Source organism: Gopherus flavomarginatus, chromosome 5 (genome assembly GCF_025201925.1).
Source record: "Gopherus flavomarginatus isolate rGopFla2 chromosome 5, rGopFla2.mat.asm, whole genome shotgun sequence".
Lineage (NCBI taxonomy): Eukaryota > Metazoa > Chordata > Testudines > Testudinidae > Gopherus > Gopherus flavomarginatus.
The window spans coordinates 121,644,602-121,663,037 of record NC_066621.1 but is presented as its reverse complement, the minus strand read 5'-3'; the positions used below and the strand labels follow the sequence as shown (position 1 = coordinate 121,663,037).

The 18,436-nt window shown below is 40.6% G+C and overlaps 1 protein-coding gene across 3 annotated transcripts in view; it reads left to right on the top strand.

The window, feature by feature from the left end:
- CEP128 (centrosomal protein 128) overlaps window positions 1-18,436 on the top strand; it is a 418,732-nt gene that overhangs the window by 337,504 nt on the left and 62,792 nt on the right. The window contains exon 21 of one of the 3 annotated variants that reach the window (XM_050953223.1): window positions 10,827-10,883. The exons of the other annotated variants lie outside the window; for them this stretch is intronic. Coding sequence (XP_050809180.1) covers window positions 10,827-10,868 — 42 coding nt within the window. The 3' untranslated portion in view covers window positions 10,869-10,883. Of the gene's footprint in view, window positions 1-10,826; window positions 10,884-18,436 lie in introns of those variants that run through there. 3 annotated transcript variants of the gene reach the window in all.

The following is an 18,436-nucleotide window of genomic DNA, read 5'->3' as shown; positions in this document are numbered from 1 at the left end:
TCAGGGTCATGGTTGGTGGGGTCGAGTCAGGGCTGATGGTAAAGGGTCCCTGCTGCCCAACCTCACCATGAGGGCTCTGCTCCTGGCCCCACTCTGTGGAAGGGTCTCTGGGCTAGGGGCGCTGGGCATAGCAGGTTGGAGGGGGTTGGGAGAGTGCTGTGGTTCTTAACCTACAGCCCAGATAACACATATGCGACCCACATTGTTTAATTGGTTGAGAACCACTGCAGTAGAGAGTTGGTAGAACTTGGCAGCTAAATTCTCCAAAAATTGCAGCTGCACGAATAGTTTATAGCAATGCTCTCTAATCAAAAAGATCCAATAACAAATTGAGTAATGTGTCAGTTTATTCCAGGTAAACCCATGGTAACAGTTTAATATATTCTTACAATCAACTAGGTATGTGGAAAAATACCTTTTTCCTCTGCTATGCAGGACAATCATGTTAATCAATAGTCACACTTGCGTTTGTCGTGGCACTTTTGCCTCCTCCTAAGGAAAATAACCAGATAAACACATCCTCACCTGCCTGCCTGCTAGAGTACCATTTGAAACAAATCTCTTGATTATTCACTATCCCTAATTTAAAAAAAAGATCTTTCAAATGTGATTTAAAAACCAAGCAGTAAATTTGTCAAATAATAAATTTCCTAGCATCAGCCATTATATTTTGTTCATTCATAAAATATCTGCATGCTAAAATGTACTGGTGCATACAAAATAGTGTAGGTCAAATGATTTAGTCCTTTAAGCAAAACTATCATTAAAAAGTTATAGGATTTGGCCCTATGTTACCTTAACATGATCAGTCTGACTTAAATGAAAGACCAGAAAATTCTATTTGAGATTAACTCTTCCTTAGTTTACCCCATTGGACCAATGTGTTACATCTCCTTTGATGTCTATTATAACCTGCTGTTCTAATGCTCATCAACAGAAAACATGGGAGTTGAGGAAAAAGTTACTCTGAATTCTTGACTCTTGTTAACTTGGTTCAGACTCCTAGGAACTGTTACTTCTCTCCTTTACAGTGTTGTAAATCTAGAGTAACTCTTTAGATTTATACCAGTATCATTGACTGATCCTGAATGTTATGAAATGGTTTTATATACGGACTTCCTTTTTCAGGATTAGCAGTTTTTGTGTTTTGTTTTAAATGATATTGCGCATGCATGAAAGCATCAGTTAGGCAAATTTCTCCTTGATACCTTGAACAGACTTAGAAACTCAAGAGATGTTCTACTCTTCTTCTGCATTAGGAGGACTAGAGTGGAGTCAATTCTCTGCTCAATCTCCTCTTCCAGCAGTAACGTTGAAAGGGAAACAAGGATCACAGTGCATCAGAGAAGGATCTTGTGACCATCTCCAACTCCTGAAATTTAGAGGACCCTGCAATATTTTCAAATCTTGGGGTGTCATATAGTACTAGGAAATTCACTCTCATGCCTGTTTCTTGGCTGTTGTTCTACATGTCACTGAGCATTTAGGATTTCTTTAATCTGAGAGTTAGTGGCCCCGTCCCTTTTTGGTGTGCTACTGTAGTGTTATGCCAGAACTGCTCTCACATCAAAGGGTTTGTAGTGCTTCTGGAACCAGGCAGTCTTTTGATGTTACAAAAATGATCAGAGAGGGGAACTCAAAGCTCCACCACCCTGCGTGCCTCACCCTTTCCTTTCCTTTCCTTTCATCAACTAGCTAGCATGTCACTTCCTCTAGCCAGGGGTACAACCTTTGCCCAAGATTCCCTGCTTCCTTTCTTTCTCCCCAGACCTTTGGTGGGCAGCTGCTGCAGCTACCACTGCCAGAAGCATTCCCAGTTACGTTTTTCTGCAGTTTGGGCTCCTACATGCCTCTTTCCTCCAGGTCCTTATCTTCCTCTCCAGCTATTTATTTATATTCCTTACTCCTGTCTGTTCCTCTCATATAGGCTACTGCTTTTGCCAAAATGCCCTTCTGGTTCTCTAGCCTCTTCTATATCTCTTCCCTTGTCCTTCAGTTCGCTACAAAACTAATCCTCTCAATAGTTTTCACCCAGCCCTGTTTTGCTGCTCCTCCTCTTTTTATTGCTCAGTGTCACACTTTTGCCTCCAGCACCTTCCAATGACCCTGTGTCCCAGCTCTCTCTTATTTCCTGATCCTTACCCCTTTGCTGTATTTAAAAAAAATAGGATTCAAAAGCTTACCATAACAGATTTATAAGGATAGCTTAAACAGTACTCATCTATAGTATCTACTTTACATACATAGACTCTGCAAAATAATTTTTTTCTATTCAAACTTCCCCCCAACTCTTAATTCCCTTAAACATTGCACATCATCATAAAATTATATATCTAGAGTAGCGTATTACCAGTTTTCTATTCTTAAAATATAGATCCATTTTTTTATTTTAAAATAATGTGAGATAATCAGCTAATATTTTTAATTGGGAAAATTAATATCTTGTGTTGAGACCTTGAAGGCCAAATATGTGGCCAAGCATAAGCTGAGAAAAGTAATGTTTTACCATGCATATAATAAAAAATGTTTGAAGACCGTGGCACTAGAAGGCATTATATAGAATCATATAAATATACAGCTGGAAGGGACCTCAAGAGGTCATCTAGTCCAGTCCCCAGTACTGAGGCAAGACCTCGTATATCTGGTCTAACCTGTTCTTAAGATCCACCAACGACAGGGATTCCACAGCCTCTCTTGAAAGCCCATTCCAGTGCTTAACTATCCTTACAGTTAGAAAGTTTTTTGTAATGCCTATCCTAAAACTCCCTTGCTTCAAGTTAAGCTCATTCTTCAACCAGTTATGTATCCATCATATAGTAATTTCATCTAGACCACATTTCCCTAGTTTCCCAATTGATGTTCTCATAATCATTTTGTCAAAAACCTTACTAAAATCAAGATCTATCACCTCTACAGCTTCCCCCATCCACTAGGCCAATACCCTATTAAAGAAAAAAATTAGGTTGGTTTAATATGAGTTGTTCTTGACGAATCCATGTTGGCTATTACTTATCATCTTATCTTCTAGGTGGTTATAGACTGATTGTTTAATAATTTGATCTATTATCTTTCCAGGTATTGAAGTTAGACTAACTGGCCTATAATCCCATGGGTCCTCTTTGTGACCCTTCTAAAAAGCAGGTACTGTGGTTGCCCTCCTTTGAGTAGTTGCACATGTGCATTCTGCTGTTGGTGTGCATGCCCCCATGCACAGTCACCAGAATTTTTTCCCTTAGTGGTACTCATCGGGGTGGCTCGAGTGCCCTCTGCTGCCATTGGGATTGGTATAAAGGGCCCAGCCAACCTTAGTCCCCTCAGTTCCTTCTTACTGCCTGTGATGGTCACTGGAACTGCTCTCCTTGCTTCTGCAAGTGCTCTCAGTGGACTGTGTCCGCTCATATTTTATTTTGAATAGTTTAGTGTTAGTAAGTTTATTAGAGTTTAGTTAGCTAGGTTTTTACTTCATCTGATCGTTTCATTTGATTCCCACTGCCAAGGAATGTCTCAGTAATCGGGCTTCAAACCCTACATTTCCTACAATAAGGCTATGGCTGTGAGCTATCTGTGCTCAAGTTGCTTTAAACGCCTTGGGGAAGCTCAGATCAGAGAGCATTGTCAAATTTTCAGGGACTTTAAGCCCCACATGAGGAAAGATTGTGAAGCCAAGCTGAAGTTTCTACTCATAGAGCATCCCTCAGACCTCTATCTGAGCCAGGTCGATCAGACTCAGCACTGGGTGTCTCAGCCTCAGTAAGGAGTGTGCCTCCTACCATGCAAAAGTACTGTCACCATACACCATCCCCAGTGCCTAAGAAGAGGCATAAGAAGCCGAGTCCAGAAAGGGGGAGATCCCAGCACCAAAGACTGCTAGTTATGGGGTTCAGAGTAGTGTGTGGTCTAAGTCTAAGCACACCCCTGCTTTGGTACTGCAGAAGAAAGCACCATTAACCCCAACATGTAGGAAAGTACCGTTGACTGAGTAGCCAGGAGGAGCACCTTCCACATCTGTGGCACTGCACCGTACCAACACGATCTCAGTGCCAACCATGCCATAGGCTTTTGCAGCTGATAGGGACATCCTGATCTAGTGTTGATACTCTTGATGCTGGAGGGCATGGGAGAACCAACAAGATCACTACAGCTCTCAGTACCATCCCAGTCTCATGTACCCCTGATAGCTTACTCTTTGGTACTGTCAGAGGGAAACCCCACAATGCTTACTTCTCTGCAGGCCTCTCCACATAGGCATCATGTGGAATTGTGCCTCCATGGTGAAAGGAAGGAGAATCATCTTCTTCTGAACAGGAAGTTGGGTCCTACATTTCCCGTACTCAGAGCTGCTCTTGCTACCCCTCCTCCAGATGTTTCCATCCTTCCACAGATTCTGTCACAGGAATGCCATAGAGTGGTTGACCAGGAAGTCACTGGCACCTGTCCCGTAGCCTTTTGGAAATCCCTCTTTCCCCCTGTTTCCAGATCCAATTCCAGGCTCTTCTATTTGATTACCTTGGAAAGGTGTGCTGCTCTTACTCACCTGACAGCATCTGTTCCTGATTCTGGTACCAAACCTCATATCGGATATCAAGAGCTGGCTCAGCAGGACCTGGCAGATCAAGAAATGAAGGAAGAGCATCTGCAGCCAGTGCTGGCCTCCTCTTCCTCTTCTCTTGAAGTAGTCTCAGAAGGGGTCATGTCGCCTCCCCCAGATGACTATAAGGCACACCAAAAATAGTTAAAGATGTTTGCCTTAAGTTTGGGGACTACAAGTGGAAGAGGTAAAAGTATCCTCTCACTGCCTGGTCAATATTTTAGCCCCTGCCAGTCCTTCCAGAGTGACTCTGCCTCTGTGGACCTAGTTAAAATGTTGTAGTAGACCTTTGCATCCCTTACACCCAATTCATAAGGGACAAATGCTAGTCTTGTGCAGCTGCCCAAGGTTATTAGTTCTTTTACTCCCATCCTGCCCCCTAGGGTTCCTGGCAGTTTTGGGTGCTAATGAGGGGAAAAGGCAGGGACATCAAGGCACAACCCCAAAATCAAGACTCAAAAAAGCAAAAACGGTTTGAGAGGAAAATTTATTCTACCAGGGGGGTTGCAAACCAACATGCACTTTTAGGCAGGTATGACTTTAACATATGGGACTCTATGTTAAAATTTAAAGAAATGCTGCCAGCGGATGGTAGGCAGGAGTTCTCCTCACTAGTGGGTGAGAGAAACTTGGTGGCGAGGACCTTGATGTAAGCTGCTCTAGATATGGCTGACTTGGCTACCAGGTCTGTGGCCATACCTAGGAGCTTCTGGTTGCAGTTCTCTGGGCTCCCACAGGAGATCCAACACACTGTGCAGGATCTTCCCTTTGAGGGATCCTCCTCCTTTTTGGAGCAGACTGACCCTAAGCTCTGTGGGTTAAAGAACTCAAGGGAAACAATAAAGTCCTTTGGGTTGTATACTCCAGCCCCTTCCAGGAACCACTTCAGGCTTCCGCAATCCCTCCGATATTCTGCTCCGGTTGTCCAACAGGACGTGCAGAGGAAACTGAGTAAAGGTGATAGGCATAGGCTTCATCTTCCTTCCATCTCTGTATCAATGCCTGTTCCACCTAGACATCTAGGGGGTTCTAAGCAGGCATTTTGATGGGACTCTTGAGGATGTGATACCAGTTCCCAAGATGCTAAACCCCATTTTCCTTTATTTGTAAACCACTTTCCCATTTCCTCAGTGCTTGGTCCTGTATCACCACAGACCTTTGGGTGCTAAGCACTGTAGAAGTAGGATACATTATCTGGTTTATTTCTACACTTTATTCCCACCCTCCCTCCCTTTCCCTCTTCAGGGCCCCCTTGCTTGAAGAACTTCTGGTTCCAGACATTCAATCTCTCCTTCATGTGGGAGCCATAGAGGCGGTTCCACAGAATTTAAGAGGGAAGGGTTTCTACTCCCAGTACTTCCTAATCCCAGAAGCAAAGGGAGATCTCAGACCTATCCTAGACCTGTGTCAGCTCAACAACGATCTCAAAAAGATAAAGTTTTGCACGGTCACCCTGGCATCTATCATTCCCTCTCTGGATCCGAGGTATGCCAGCCTCGATTTTAGGGATGCTTACTTTCATGTGTCAATATATGAAGGACACAGAAAGTTCCTCAGGTTTGTAGTGAAGCATTTGCATTACCAGATCACGGTGCTTTTGGCCTCTCTGCAACATCTCTGGTGTTCACACAATGCATGGCTGTGTAGCAGCATTCCTGAGGAGACTAGGAGTGCAGGTCTATCTTTACCTGGACAACTGGCTAATCATGGGCTGGTCCAAGTTATATCCAGTGTTGTACTCGTTTTAGTCAACATTCAAGGTCCTAGGCCTATTGATCAATGTAGACAAGTCTACCCTTTGCCCGTGACAGAGGATAGAGTTTACAGGGGCAGTGTCGGACTCTACCCAGGTCAGAGTGTTTCTCCCAGAGTCAAGGCTCCAATCGTTAGTGACGCACCTCAAGGTTCAGCCCAAAACTGTATGAGGTTCCTAGGACACATTGTTTTATGCTCATATGTCATACAATATGTGAGACTGCACCTCAGATCCCCCAGACATGACTGGCCTCAGTGTACTAGCAAGCTGTCTTCATCTGGACACTGTGCTCACGGTACCTTCTTAAATTCTGGTTTCAGTTAATTGGTGGTTAGATCCTCTCAATGATTGTGTGGGCGTTCCCTTCATCCACCCTCAACCATAAATGACTCTGGTCTCAGACACATTGCTTTAGGGTGGGGCTCACCTGGGGCCCCTCTGAATTCAGGGTCTTTGGTCCTTGAGGGAGCTCTCTTTTCATATCAGTGTCCAAGAACTAAAGGTGATTCATCTTGCCTGTCTGTCTTTTCTACCTCATGTCAGAGGGAGCAACCTGTTTGTTCTTGCAAACAACACTGCAGCTATGTTTTACCTCAACAGGCAGGGAGGAGCTCGCGCATCCCTGCTTTGTCAGGAAGTGGTTCACCTATGAGACTTTTGCTAGCCCATTCAATCAACATCAAGGCCTCTTACCTTTCAGGGGTGCAGAACGAGCTAGCAGACTGCCTGAGCAGGTCATTTTCGAGTCGCCATAAGTGGTCTCTTCACCTAGATGTAGCTAGATGCATTTTCCAGTAGGGGATAGAGGGGGAATTCCCCACATAGACCTATTTTCAAACAAGTTCAACAGAATATGTCACCAGTTCTGCTCTCTGCAAGGCCACAGTCTGGCTCAATCACCAATGCCTTCCTGCTGCCCTGTACAGAAAAGCTTTGCTACAATTTCCACCAATCCCACTCAGACACTGAGTGCTACTGAAAATCAAGCAGGATCACATCCAGGTTATATTAATATCCCCAGCATGACCCTGCCAACACTGGTCCTCCACTATACTGGACCCCTTGGTGACATCTCCAATTTCAGTACCATTGCACCTAGCTCTCATCTCTCAAATCCACAGTTGGCCGCTTCACCTGAAGCTGCAGTCCCTTTAGCTAATGGCCTGGAAACTCCATGGCTAAATCCCAGAAAATAGGCTTGCTTGGAGCAAGTTTTCCAGGTCTTACTAAGTAGCAGAAAGCCCTCCACAAGGGCCGCCTACCTGTCAAAATGGAAGCATTTCTCTGTCTTAGTCTGTCAAACCGGATCCTCACCAATGCATTCATCCATCCAACACCTACTTAACTGTGTGCTGCACCTGAAATAGCAAGGCTTAGCAATTTCCTCTCTCAAGGTTCCCCTGGCACCAATATCAGCTTTCCACTCTTGTGTAGATAACTTTTCTGTTTTTCTACTGACATGAAAATCAGATACCTTGAAGGCCTTGCAAGGTTTTACCCTCAATTAAGGAAGCCTGTTTCCCCTTGGGATGTGAACTTGGTCTTATTTAAACTGATAGGACTACTATTTGAGCCTTTAGCAATGTGCTCCTTACTACACATTTCCTGGAATGTGATTTTCCTAATTGCTATAATTTCTTCCACAAGGGTTATTGAACTGTGTGCCCTCACATCTGAACCACGATGTACAGTCTTCTTTAAAGATAAGGTTTACTTACACCTTCATCCAAGTTTTCTCTCAAGTGGTTTCAAATTTTCATAACAATCAATTAATTTACTTTCTTGTTTTCCACCCGAAACCACACGCAAATAGGGACGAGCAATGGTGACACACATTGGACGTTAGATGAGCACTAGCATTCTATTTAGACAGGACCAAACCATTGTGGCAGTCCATCCTACTGTTCATTACAATAGCAGACAGAATGAAAGATTTTCCAATCTTCTCACAAAGAATTTTGTCTTAGATAACTTACTGCATCTGTGCTTGTTATGATTTGGCAGGCATTTCACCCCCACCAATTAAATTAACTGTTCACGCCACAAGATCATAAACATCCTCAACAGCGTTTCTAGCTCAGATTCCTATCCAGGACATTTGAAAAGCAGCAACCTGGTTATCAGTGCATATTTTCTCCTCCCATTATGCCATCACCCATTATTCTAGAAATGATGCCAAATTTGGTCAAACTGTTCTATAGTCTGTTTGTACATGACGTCTGATCCCTCTGCCTATACTACTGCTTGGGAGTCACCAAGAGTGGAATGCACATGTGCAGTCATTCAAAGAAGAAAAATGGTGACTAATCTTTCTTAACTGTTGTTCTTCAAGATGTGTTACACATATCCATGCCATGAGCTACCCTTGTACTCCTTTACACTGGCGTTTCTGGAAAGAAGGAACTGAGGGGCTTCAGGGTCAGCTGGGCCATTTATACCAATGCCAGCAGTACGCTGCAGCAGAGGACACTCAAGCCCCCAATGGGTACCACTGAGGGGAAAATTTCTGGCAACTGTAAATGGAGCATACACACACCAAGAGTGGAATGTACATGTGCAGAACATCTCAAAAAACAACAATTGTGAAAGGTTAGTAATCTTTTTTTCTCTAGTCCTCTGAGACCAGCCCCATCCTTCATGAGTTTTTGACATTCATTGCTAACCATTCTGAGATTGTTTCAGCTAGTTCCTTAGTTCCAAGGATGAATTTCCTCAGGTCCTGTTGAGTTAAACACATCTAACATACACAAATATTCTTCAATCTTTTCTGTCCCTGTTCTGGGTTGTGTTCCTTGACCTTAATGTTAATATTAAGTGTGTTAGGTAACTGGTCACAGTTAACCTTTTTAATGAAGAGTGAAGTATAATAGTTGTTAAACACCTCCACCTTCCTGATGTTATCCATTATTAGCTCTTGTTCGCTGCTAAGCAGTGAACCTAAAGTTTCCTTTATCCTTCTCTTGCTCCTAATGTATTTATAGTACTACTTCTTATTGCCTTTTATTTCTTTTGCTAAGTGTATCTCATTTTATGCCTTAACTTTTCCGATTTTGACCCTATATGCTTGTGCTATTCTTTTGTACTCCTTCTTAGCTGTTTCTCCATGTCTCCACTTCTTGTAGGATTCTTTTTGATTTTCAGGTCAGTAAAGAGCTCCTGAAGGAGCCATATTGGCCTCTTACTACTCTTCCTATCTTTCCTTAATATCAGAACTAGCTGCTTTTGTGCCGTTAATATTCTCTCTCTGAGCAACTGCCAGTTCTCCTAAACTCCTTTTTCCCCTAGATTTTCTTCCCAGAGCATCTAACTTACCAGTTCTTTGAGTTTGTTGAATTCTGCTATTTTGAAGTCCATTGTCCTTTTTCTACTCTGCTCACTCATTCCTTTTCTTAGAACCATTACGTTTACTATTTTATGATCATTTTCACCCAAATTTTCTTCTTCCTACAGATTCACAACCAGTTCTTCCCTTTTAGTCAGAATGAAGTCTAAAATGGCAGCCTCCCTGGTTACTTTCCCCATTTTCTGAAACAAGATGTCACCAATACATTCCAAGAACTTATTTGGACATTGTGTGTTTTGCTATATTACATTTCCAACAGATGTCTGGATAAAGTCTCCCATTACTACCAGGTCTTATGTTTTGGATAGTTATCTTATTTAATATAGAAGTGCCTCATCCACCTGCTCCACCTAATTTGGTGGTCTATAGTGAACCCCTACCATGATGTTGCCACAGTTTTTCCTTCACCAGAGACTTTCAGCTGCTCTGCCTCTCACTTTTGCCGGCACCTCAGAACAATGGTATATACTCATGATGCATAATGCAACACCTCCTTTCTTTTTATCCTTCGTGTTCTTCCTGAAGGATCTATAACCCTCTATACTAATATTCTAGTTATAAGATTTATCCCAGGTTTCTGTGATGCCAATTAAGTCATAATTTACTTTATGTATTAATACTTCCAGTTTTCCTGTTTATTCCCAATACACCTTGCATTTGTTTATAGACATCTAAGATGTTGAGCAGATTACTCCACTGTTTTCCTCTTGTTGCTCCTATGACCCAATTGTAACTTTTCATTCTCCGTTAAGGACAACATTTTTTATACATACCTGTGGGCTTTTGTCACCTGCACTCTTCGAACCTCTTGTTCAACTTCTTATGGAAAAGAGATTACTAATGAAGGTAGATCTGCCTGAAGAAGGGTTAAGCTTTATTGAATAAGTCAGTGTTTGGAGGTCAGAATGACAGCTTCATATTTGGTTGCTGATAAGTAGTCATCCTGCTTGCCTAACTGCCTGGCTTGATAATGTGCTTTATAGTCTTGCTCAGAATGCTATCAGTACATATTACATTCTCCAGGTAAGAAGCTGTCCTTTGATTTTGTGAAGATAATGTGAGCTTGCTCTACAGAATGAAAGGGATTGAACCCTGCTGCAGGATGTTAATATATAGAAATGTTCTTGGTTTCCTTCCAGGAAGAGTGGAAATCTACAAATCTCCAATGTCAAGGGCTATAATTTTTTCTAGATATCATCTTTCATTTCTCAGAGACCAAGTACAAGTGCTGATATACAGTGGTCCTCAGTGAGGCAGTTTATTGGGCCTGGCACATACTATGGAACTGCTTAAAGGGGGTGCTCTGTATTGAGTCCAAAGGATTTTCTTCAGGAATATTACTTGCTCAGTATGTGAAATGTTTTTCTTCGTATTTCCATACACAGTAGTCAAATATGCCAATAAGCTTTGTAAATAGGCCATTCATATGTTTGTTTAAGCATTTTATTTTAAGTAACCACCCCATAAAGAGGATTTATCGAAGTTCAAAAAAACACAGTTTTAATGTAATCTAACAATAAAGAAAGTTTCTAATGTGTTAATAATTTTCACTGTAGTATCCCATACATAAAGATTAACTCTTTACAATCAAATCCATAACCCTAAGGAGTACACAAATACCAACTGCATTAAATGGTGAAACTGCAGACACTTTTCATGCTACCCAGTGGTTAAGACAGGAGAGACTTTGAGTCAGGACTTCTGAGTTCTCCTCCTAGCTCTGCCCCTGATTTGCCGTGTAACCTTGGGTTAATCACATAGCTGTTCTGTGTTTCAGTTTCCATTATCCTTAAATTGTGGGTAATGATGCTTTCCTTCCTCTCTGTGAGAGCCAGTTAATTAAGGCTTGTAATGCTCTTTGAGAGCCACCGTTGAATTATTTTAGAGTACAAAATATTAATGTAAATCGTAAGTGAAAGATTTCAGCCTGTAACAACCCAGAAAAATTGATTGTCCCTCATGATTGGAAATCCTTGTTAAACCTGTAGTATGTGTATTGAGTCAGGATCTTTCCACACATGCTGCTCCCTTTAATTACTCTTCCTTGCTTTCAAATAATTATTTCCAAAAGTATTTGTCTGCAGTGGGTATTGGAACAGATATTAGTAAATTATGTTAAACTGAGTTTCCCAAATGTGTGGTCCATGGACCACTAGTGGGTCCACAAAGCACTAGCTAGTGAATTATAGAGAACTGGTTGGCCAATGCAGTGCTGCCACCTCCTCAAGTCCAAATGCTAGTTTGCATTAAAACAGCTCAAAATGCCTGAAATACATTCCTAATATTACTTTTTCCATGTAAACAATTCCTGTCGTTACCACAGGGATGTTATGTGATCATGAATGTGAGGGGAGGTGTTCCATGCAATTGTAAATAGGAGGGGAAGTGTCCATGAGACAATGTCTTAATTACAATGTGGTCCACCCCATGCTAAACATCTGGTGTCTAGATTGAAAGTTCATTTTTTTGGCATGTCCAGTTATTTCTCATTCAGATCCCCATGTTAACAAAGATCCATTGTTTTTAATGTGCATGAATACAGTTTTTGCATAACAAAAATTCCAAGTCATTTAAGCCTCAATGAAAACAATCTATTGTGACAAATGCGAGTTGAACTCATACATTGTGTAACTTCACAAGTTTCTATGAAGAGTTGTTTATCTTCACTTTCTTGTTCTTTCTTTCACTCATTTTAAAGGTAATCTGCACTTTTCAAAATCAGTTGTAGTACTCCGTGATGAAATCCACAATTAAAATGAGCAAGAGGGGCAATTAAAGTGTAGTGAACGATATTTTATTTTCATTGTGGGCTCCTCCTAAACTCATGGGTCACTGGGTCATAGCATGTCTCAGCTACCATGGAACTAATCTGGTGCATGAGCTCGCCTATAAGCAGTCAGGTACCTTAAGTGTAATTTTTTTACATTGTGTGGTATATTTTTGCAAAATCCTGCCTTTCCTATCCCCATAGTTAATTTAGATACTTTGTGATCTGAAGCAATGGGAAAGCTACAAAACCACATCATATAATAAAACACTATTTACCTGGCATATTTTATACTGGGTCTGTGATCCAGACAAGTTCCATAGTGGATCTGAGACATCATCATGCTAATGCTAGCTTACATGTTGGATCTGGCACTCTACAATTTTAGAGGTCTTTAAATGGAAAAAAAAAAACAAAAAACCTTCAAAATCATGGGTGTTAGATGCGTTTTGCTATTCAGGTATTCAGCATGCAATTTTACATTTTAGTTCATTTAAAAAAAAAAAAACTCCTGTGGGTCACCTTTAACATTATGTCTTCTAGATGAGTTGTAAGTAACTACCTGCTGAAATCCATGGTATCACTTAAAATTATGGATACATTTAATCTTTTTTATGGATAGTCTTTGTGGATTAACTAACTCGTACTTAAGTCATCTCTAATTTAAAAAAAAACAACTCTAACTCTACTGTTTTACCTATCTCAGGAAAAAAATCAGCACTGTACATGACAGTCAGTAAAGTTTTATTGTGTGTGTTTATTCAGTGTATTAGCTATTAAACCAGACTTTAGGTGGAATATATACAAACCTGATTTGATTTATTTTTGTGTTTGTCACTGTGGTTTTGAAACTAAAAATAAAACAGTGTGTCTGATTTTGATTTAGATCTGTCCCTGGGGATAGCACACAGCTGCCTATCACCGAGGATACATCAGTATAGGAGGATTAACTGTTCACATGCACTTTAAACATCAAAGTGTTTATATGAAGTCATGGAAAATGAGTAATTCATTTTATCTTTCTCTGTCTGAACACAATGCCTCTTAAAAAGTAAATAATCTTTTATTTTAAAAACAGAAATGTTTAATATCATTCACTGAATGGAACAGTGTGCTTTTAAGTAAATTAACATGGATGCTGTTTCTATCAGTACAATTGGAGTTTTTTCCACTTATCAGTACCATCAGTGCACTGTATCAGTACCCTCTGTTCCCTACTAAATAATGAGCAGACAGACATGATTGCTCTCTTCAGGATTACTTGTATGCATTATGGCACATAGTTTGCTGGTTTCTGGGAAATAATTAGAAGTACCTAATTGCCCTCTGTGTCAGGTGTTTCCACCATTCTTTTTAGCATTTTGTTCTGTGTGGCTAAACTGTTTTACTAGAGAAGAGTTTAGTCATTAATAATATAAATGCAGCACTTGACCCATATTATGGAGGTTACTATATATGTTATTAAACCATTGTTGCACTACTTCTATGGGTCAGCTAAAAGCTCAGCCTTCTTTTCTTCTTTCCCTCCCTCTCTTTGAGCTGTTATTTGTGCTGCCTCCCTCTTTATTGCAGTTCTCCTCCCTGTCTTTGGTTTGTTTATTTTGCCTTTTCCATTCCACCACCCCCAAAATGTCCTCTTAGGGTCTTGTGGGACAGAGGTGTTTTCTGTGCCTCAAAATGAGATACATGTGGAATTGTACAAGTTATCCTATCCAGCTCAGATCATAACATACTCTGTAGAGTCTGAACTTCTTTTTAAATTAACATATATAAATTGAATGCTGTCTTGAGGGCTTTTGTCAGCATTAGGGCTGGATTAAGGCATATGTACTATAGGCATATGCTTAAGGTTACAACTCCAGGCATCACATGATAAAATGAGAATCTGAGCTTTCATTTTTTAAAAAGATATGAAACCATTGTGGATGCAAAGTAAAGCTTAAAAACATGAAAAGAGTGTAACTAGTGCCTGCCTGAGTCTGCAGACAGTCTGAAACATGAGATCCAAGACACGGGAACTACCCTTTCTAAAACTTGCTGCCACTCCAAAGAGGTGCAGGATAATGGTATAGGCCCAAGTGAGCTGTGCCTCTAGTTCCCAGAGAGCTTTAATTCAGCCCCACATGAAAGTTAAATCTCAAATGAAAGCTGCCCCGCTGTTTGGAAGTCTAGTACTTCAGGAAGATAGAGAAGTTAACGTATACAGTAAACTGAAGCTTTTAAAGTTTGATTTGGCTTGTGAACCAAGAAAACAAAAGATGTTTAATTTTATTAGGTGTTTTTGTTCAAAGTCAGTAGCTTTATAGTCCTTTTCCTGTGATGGCATGTTCTTGAAAGGAATTGTTCCTCTAAGGGCTTGTCTACATTGGCAAGTTTCTGTGCAGTAAAGCAGCTTTTTGCACTCAAACTGCAGATGTTTGATGGGGAAGGGTAGCTAAGTGGTTTGAGCACTGGCCTGCTAAACCCAGGGTTGTGAGTTCAATCTTTGAGGGGGCCACTTAGGGATCTGGGCAAAAATCAGTACTTGGTCCTGCTAGTAAAGGCAAGGGGCTGGACTCAATGACCTTTCAAGGTCCCTTGCAGTTCTAGGAGATAGGATATCTCCATTACATATATACAAAAAAAAAGTGTACACACTGCCAAGCCGCTTTGCAGCACTGCAAAAAACCCACCACGACAAGAGTCGTAAGGCTATTTGCACAGAGGCTCCAGCACTCTATTGCCATTGTAGACACTTGTGTGACAAGTTGGATCACAGAAACCCCCTTGGGAATTGCCAAGTGCTGTGCCAAGACTACTTCTGCCCCTGCTTTCCCTGCCAGCTCAGGACTCCAGCACCCTGACTTGCTGAGCCAGATACTTCCATCTGCTCCAACAAAGACCCAGGGTCTGAATTACTTGCCCCAAAGCTGCAGACTTAACTGAAAGCAGCTTACAGAAGTGTTCTTGTCTTTAACACTCAGATGCCCAACACCCAATGGGGTCTAAACCCAAATAAATCTGTTTCACCCTGTATAAAGCTTATACAGGGTAAACTCATAAATCGTTCGCTCTCTATAACACTGATAGATTTGCACAGCTGTTTGTCCTCCCTGCCAGGTATTAATACATACTCTGGGTTAATTAATAAGTAAAAAGTGATTTTATTAAATACAGAAAGTAGGATTTAAGTGGTTCCAAGTAGTGACAGGCAGAACAAAGTGAATTACCAAGTGAAATAAAATAAAACACACAAATCTAAGCCTAATGCAGTAATACAACTGAGTACATATAAAATCTCACCCTGAAAGATGTTTCAATAAGTCTCTTTCACAGACTGGACACCTTCCAGGCCTGAGCACAATTCTTTCCCATGGTACAGCTCTTGTTCCAGCTCAGGTGGTAGCTAGAGTGTTCCTCATAATGGCTCTCCCTTTTCTCTGTTCCACCCACTAATATATCTTTTGCATAAGACGGGAATCCTTTGTCCCTCTATGCCCCCGCCCCCATTCTCTATGGAAAAGCACCAGGTAAAAGATGGATTCCAGTTCCGGTGACATGATCACTTGTCACTATAAGACTTCATTACCCACTTGCCAGCACACAGGTACACAGGAAGACTTACAGGTAAAACAGCCATCTGCAGTCAATTGTCCTGATTAATGGGAGCCATCAAGATTCCAAACCACCATTAATAGCCCACACTTTGCATAATTACAATAGGCCCTCAGAGTTATATTTCATATTTCTAGTTTCAGATACAAGTGGTACATTTATACAAATATGATGACCACACTCAGTAGATTATAAGTTTTGTAATGATACCTTACAAGAGACCTTTTGCATGAAGCACATTCCAGTTACATTATATTTACAGTTATTAGCATATTTTCATAAAATCATATAGAGTGCAACGTCACATCTTGATTGCTTTCTGCGCTGTAATTGGCCTCTGGAACTGTCCCATAATGCCTCAAATGACCACTCTGCTCATCGTTTTGAACTCGGCTGCCCTAGAGACATGCGCCCCTGCCCTTTCAAAGCACCGTTTCTGATAGCCCTTGGGTGCTGTGCTGATCTACTCCAGGACACAAAGCAAATCATTAATGTGGAATGCTTGTGCTGTTGAACATAGAGGGGTGGGTGGGTGTGAGAGAGAAAGTGCTGTGTTTAATTACAGCATTTTAATAAAAGTGGTATAACTTGTGGCACAGAAACTTTTCCAGTGTAGACATGCCCCAGGATGACTGCTGAGCAGTAGGGGCTGATGTTTTGTTTCACACATAGTTAACTTTTCCATTCATGAAAGCTGGCAGATATATGACTGGTGAGACTTTAGTGTCTCTTTCAGATATCCCTCAACCTTTCAAACCCACATACAGACTAGGACCACAAACTACTCTGGGAAGAAGTAGCAAACCATGCAACTCATCGTAAATTAATGGAGTGGAAAATCAAGGCTTTGATGAACATAAGGCCACTGTAAATGAAGCATGCAGTATGAACGAGTACAGTTTCATTATGGGAAAGGAGCAATTGTGGGCAGTCTAATGAAGGAGGTGTTTAGAGATTGATAGATATTTCTGGGCAATTTTAACCTGAAACAGAAAGGTATAGTGGGTCCCTATTTGAAAAACTTGATTTAGGTATTTTACAGGTATAAAAACAGTTCTACATTAAAAATCTGTGGAAATCACTTAATTAGCATGTGATTACCGTATCATTGTTTGCACATTGGAGGTATAGAGAAGAATCCAACTGAGTATGCTGTTGATTAATTTTATTTTTGCAAATTATAAGTGTTTGAGCACTAAAGAACCAGATGTGGTATAGGAGTAAATAATTCCTTTATTTCTTTAACATGTTCTTAACACGAACTTTGAAGATAAATCAATAATTTGACTTTAAAAATTTTTCAATAGGACTTAATAAATTAGATTACAAGACATTCGTCTGAAAATAAGAAATATACAGTACTATACGGTACTATACAGTTTTGTCTCGGCTTAGATAAGGCTTGCAAAACGATCATGAAAATTTACCAGCCAGGTTCAAAATCCACTCACTCACCATTCCCATTTTGTTGCTGATAAAGAAAGGAATGTTGTTTCAATTGTACCCAAAATATTTCTCACTTTGGTTTTGAATTTTGTAAGACTGACTTTTGTTAGCTCACTGTTCAAAGATAATTAGAATCAGGGCTTAAATTCAGCCACAGCTGTCCGGGACGGAGCTCCAGGAAATATTTTCAACCCCACTGGAGTTTTTATAACATGTTGGGAGGGGAGAGGGTACCTCCGGGAAAGATTCAGTAAGAATTTATACCTAAGTAGAATGAATATTCACTTAACTCTCTTTTCCATCTCTTTGGTATTATCTCTTCTAAACAATTTGTTCTGGTAAGTTTTCAGTCTCGCAGTTCAGCACTTTTCTTTGTATTGTATGTCCTCAAATTCTTCCAGGTTCAAGAAGTGGCTCACTTATCTGAGAGCACTTTTTCTTCTATAAGTTTTTTCCATATCTGTACCCATGGTGCCTTCGAATTAGATTTTGAAACTCAGGCAAAATAATGCAACAGTAATATCAGGTGAAAAGACAAAATCCATGGTTTTAAATTAAAATGTATCAGATTTACTTTGAGAAATTCAATTAAATTGATTTTAGCAGTTACTTAGATTTCTTGCTGGAAAAAGTTAATGTGCATCATCAACTGCATCTTCATGCATGTTCCATCCTGCAGTTTAATTCAGAGGTCTAGAAGTAATAGAGACGGATGAGGGAGTATTCCACTTTTATTTGACACGTTGAGTTGCAACAAGCATGTTTTCTGCAAATGTTTGGACCACTTTCAGGAAATTTGTTATACAACTTTATTGAAACATTTTCCCGGTGAATTTTGTACAGCTGCATTTGCCCCCAATCACTGCAGACTGAAAAGCTACATATACCATAATGATTTAATCCTGCTTCACCATGGATAATTATGTATGTAGGTCCTTTTCT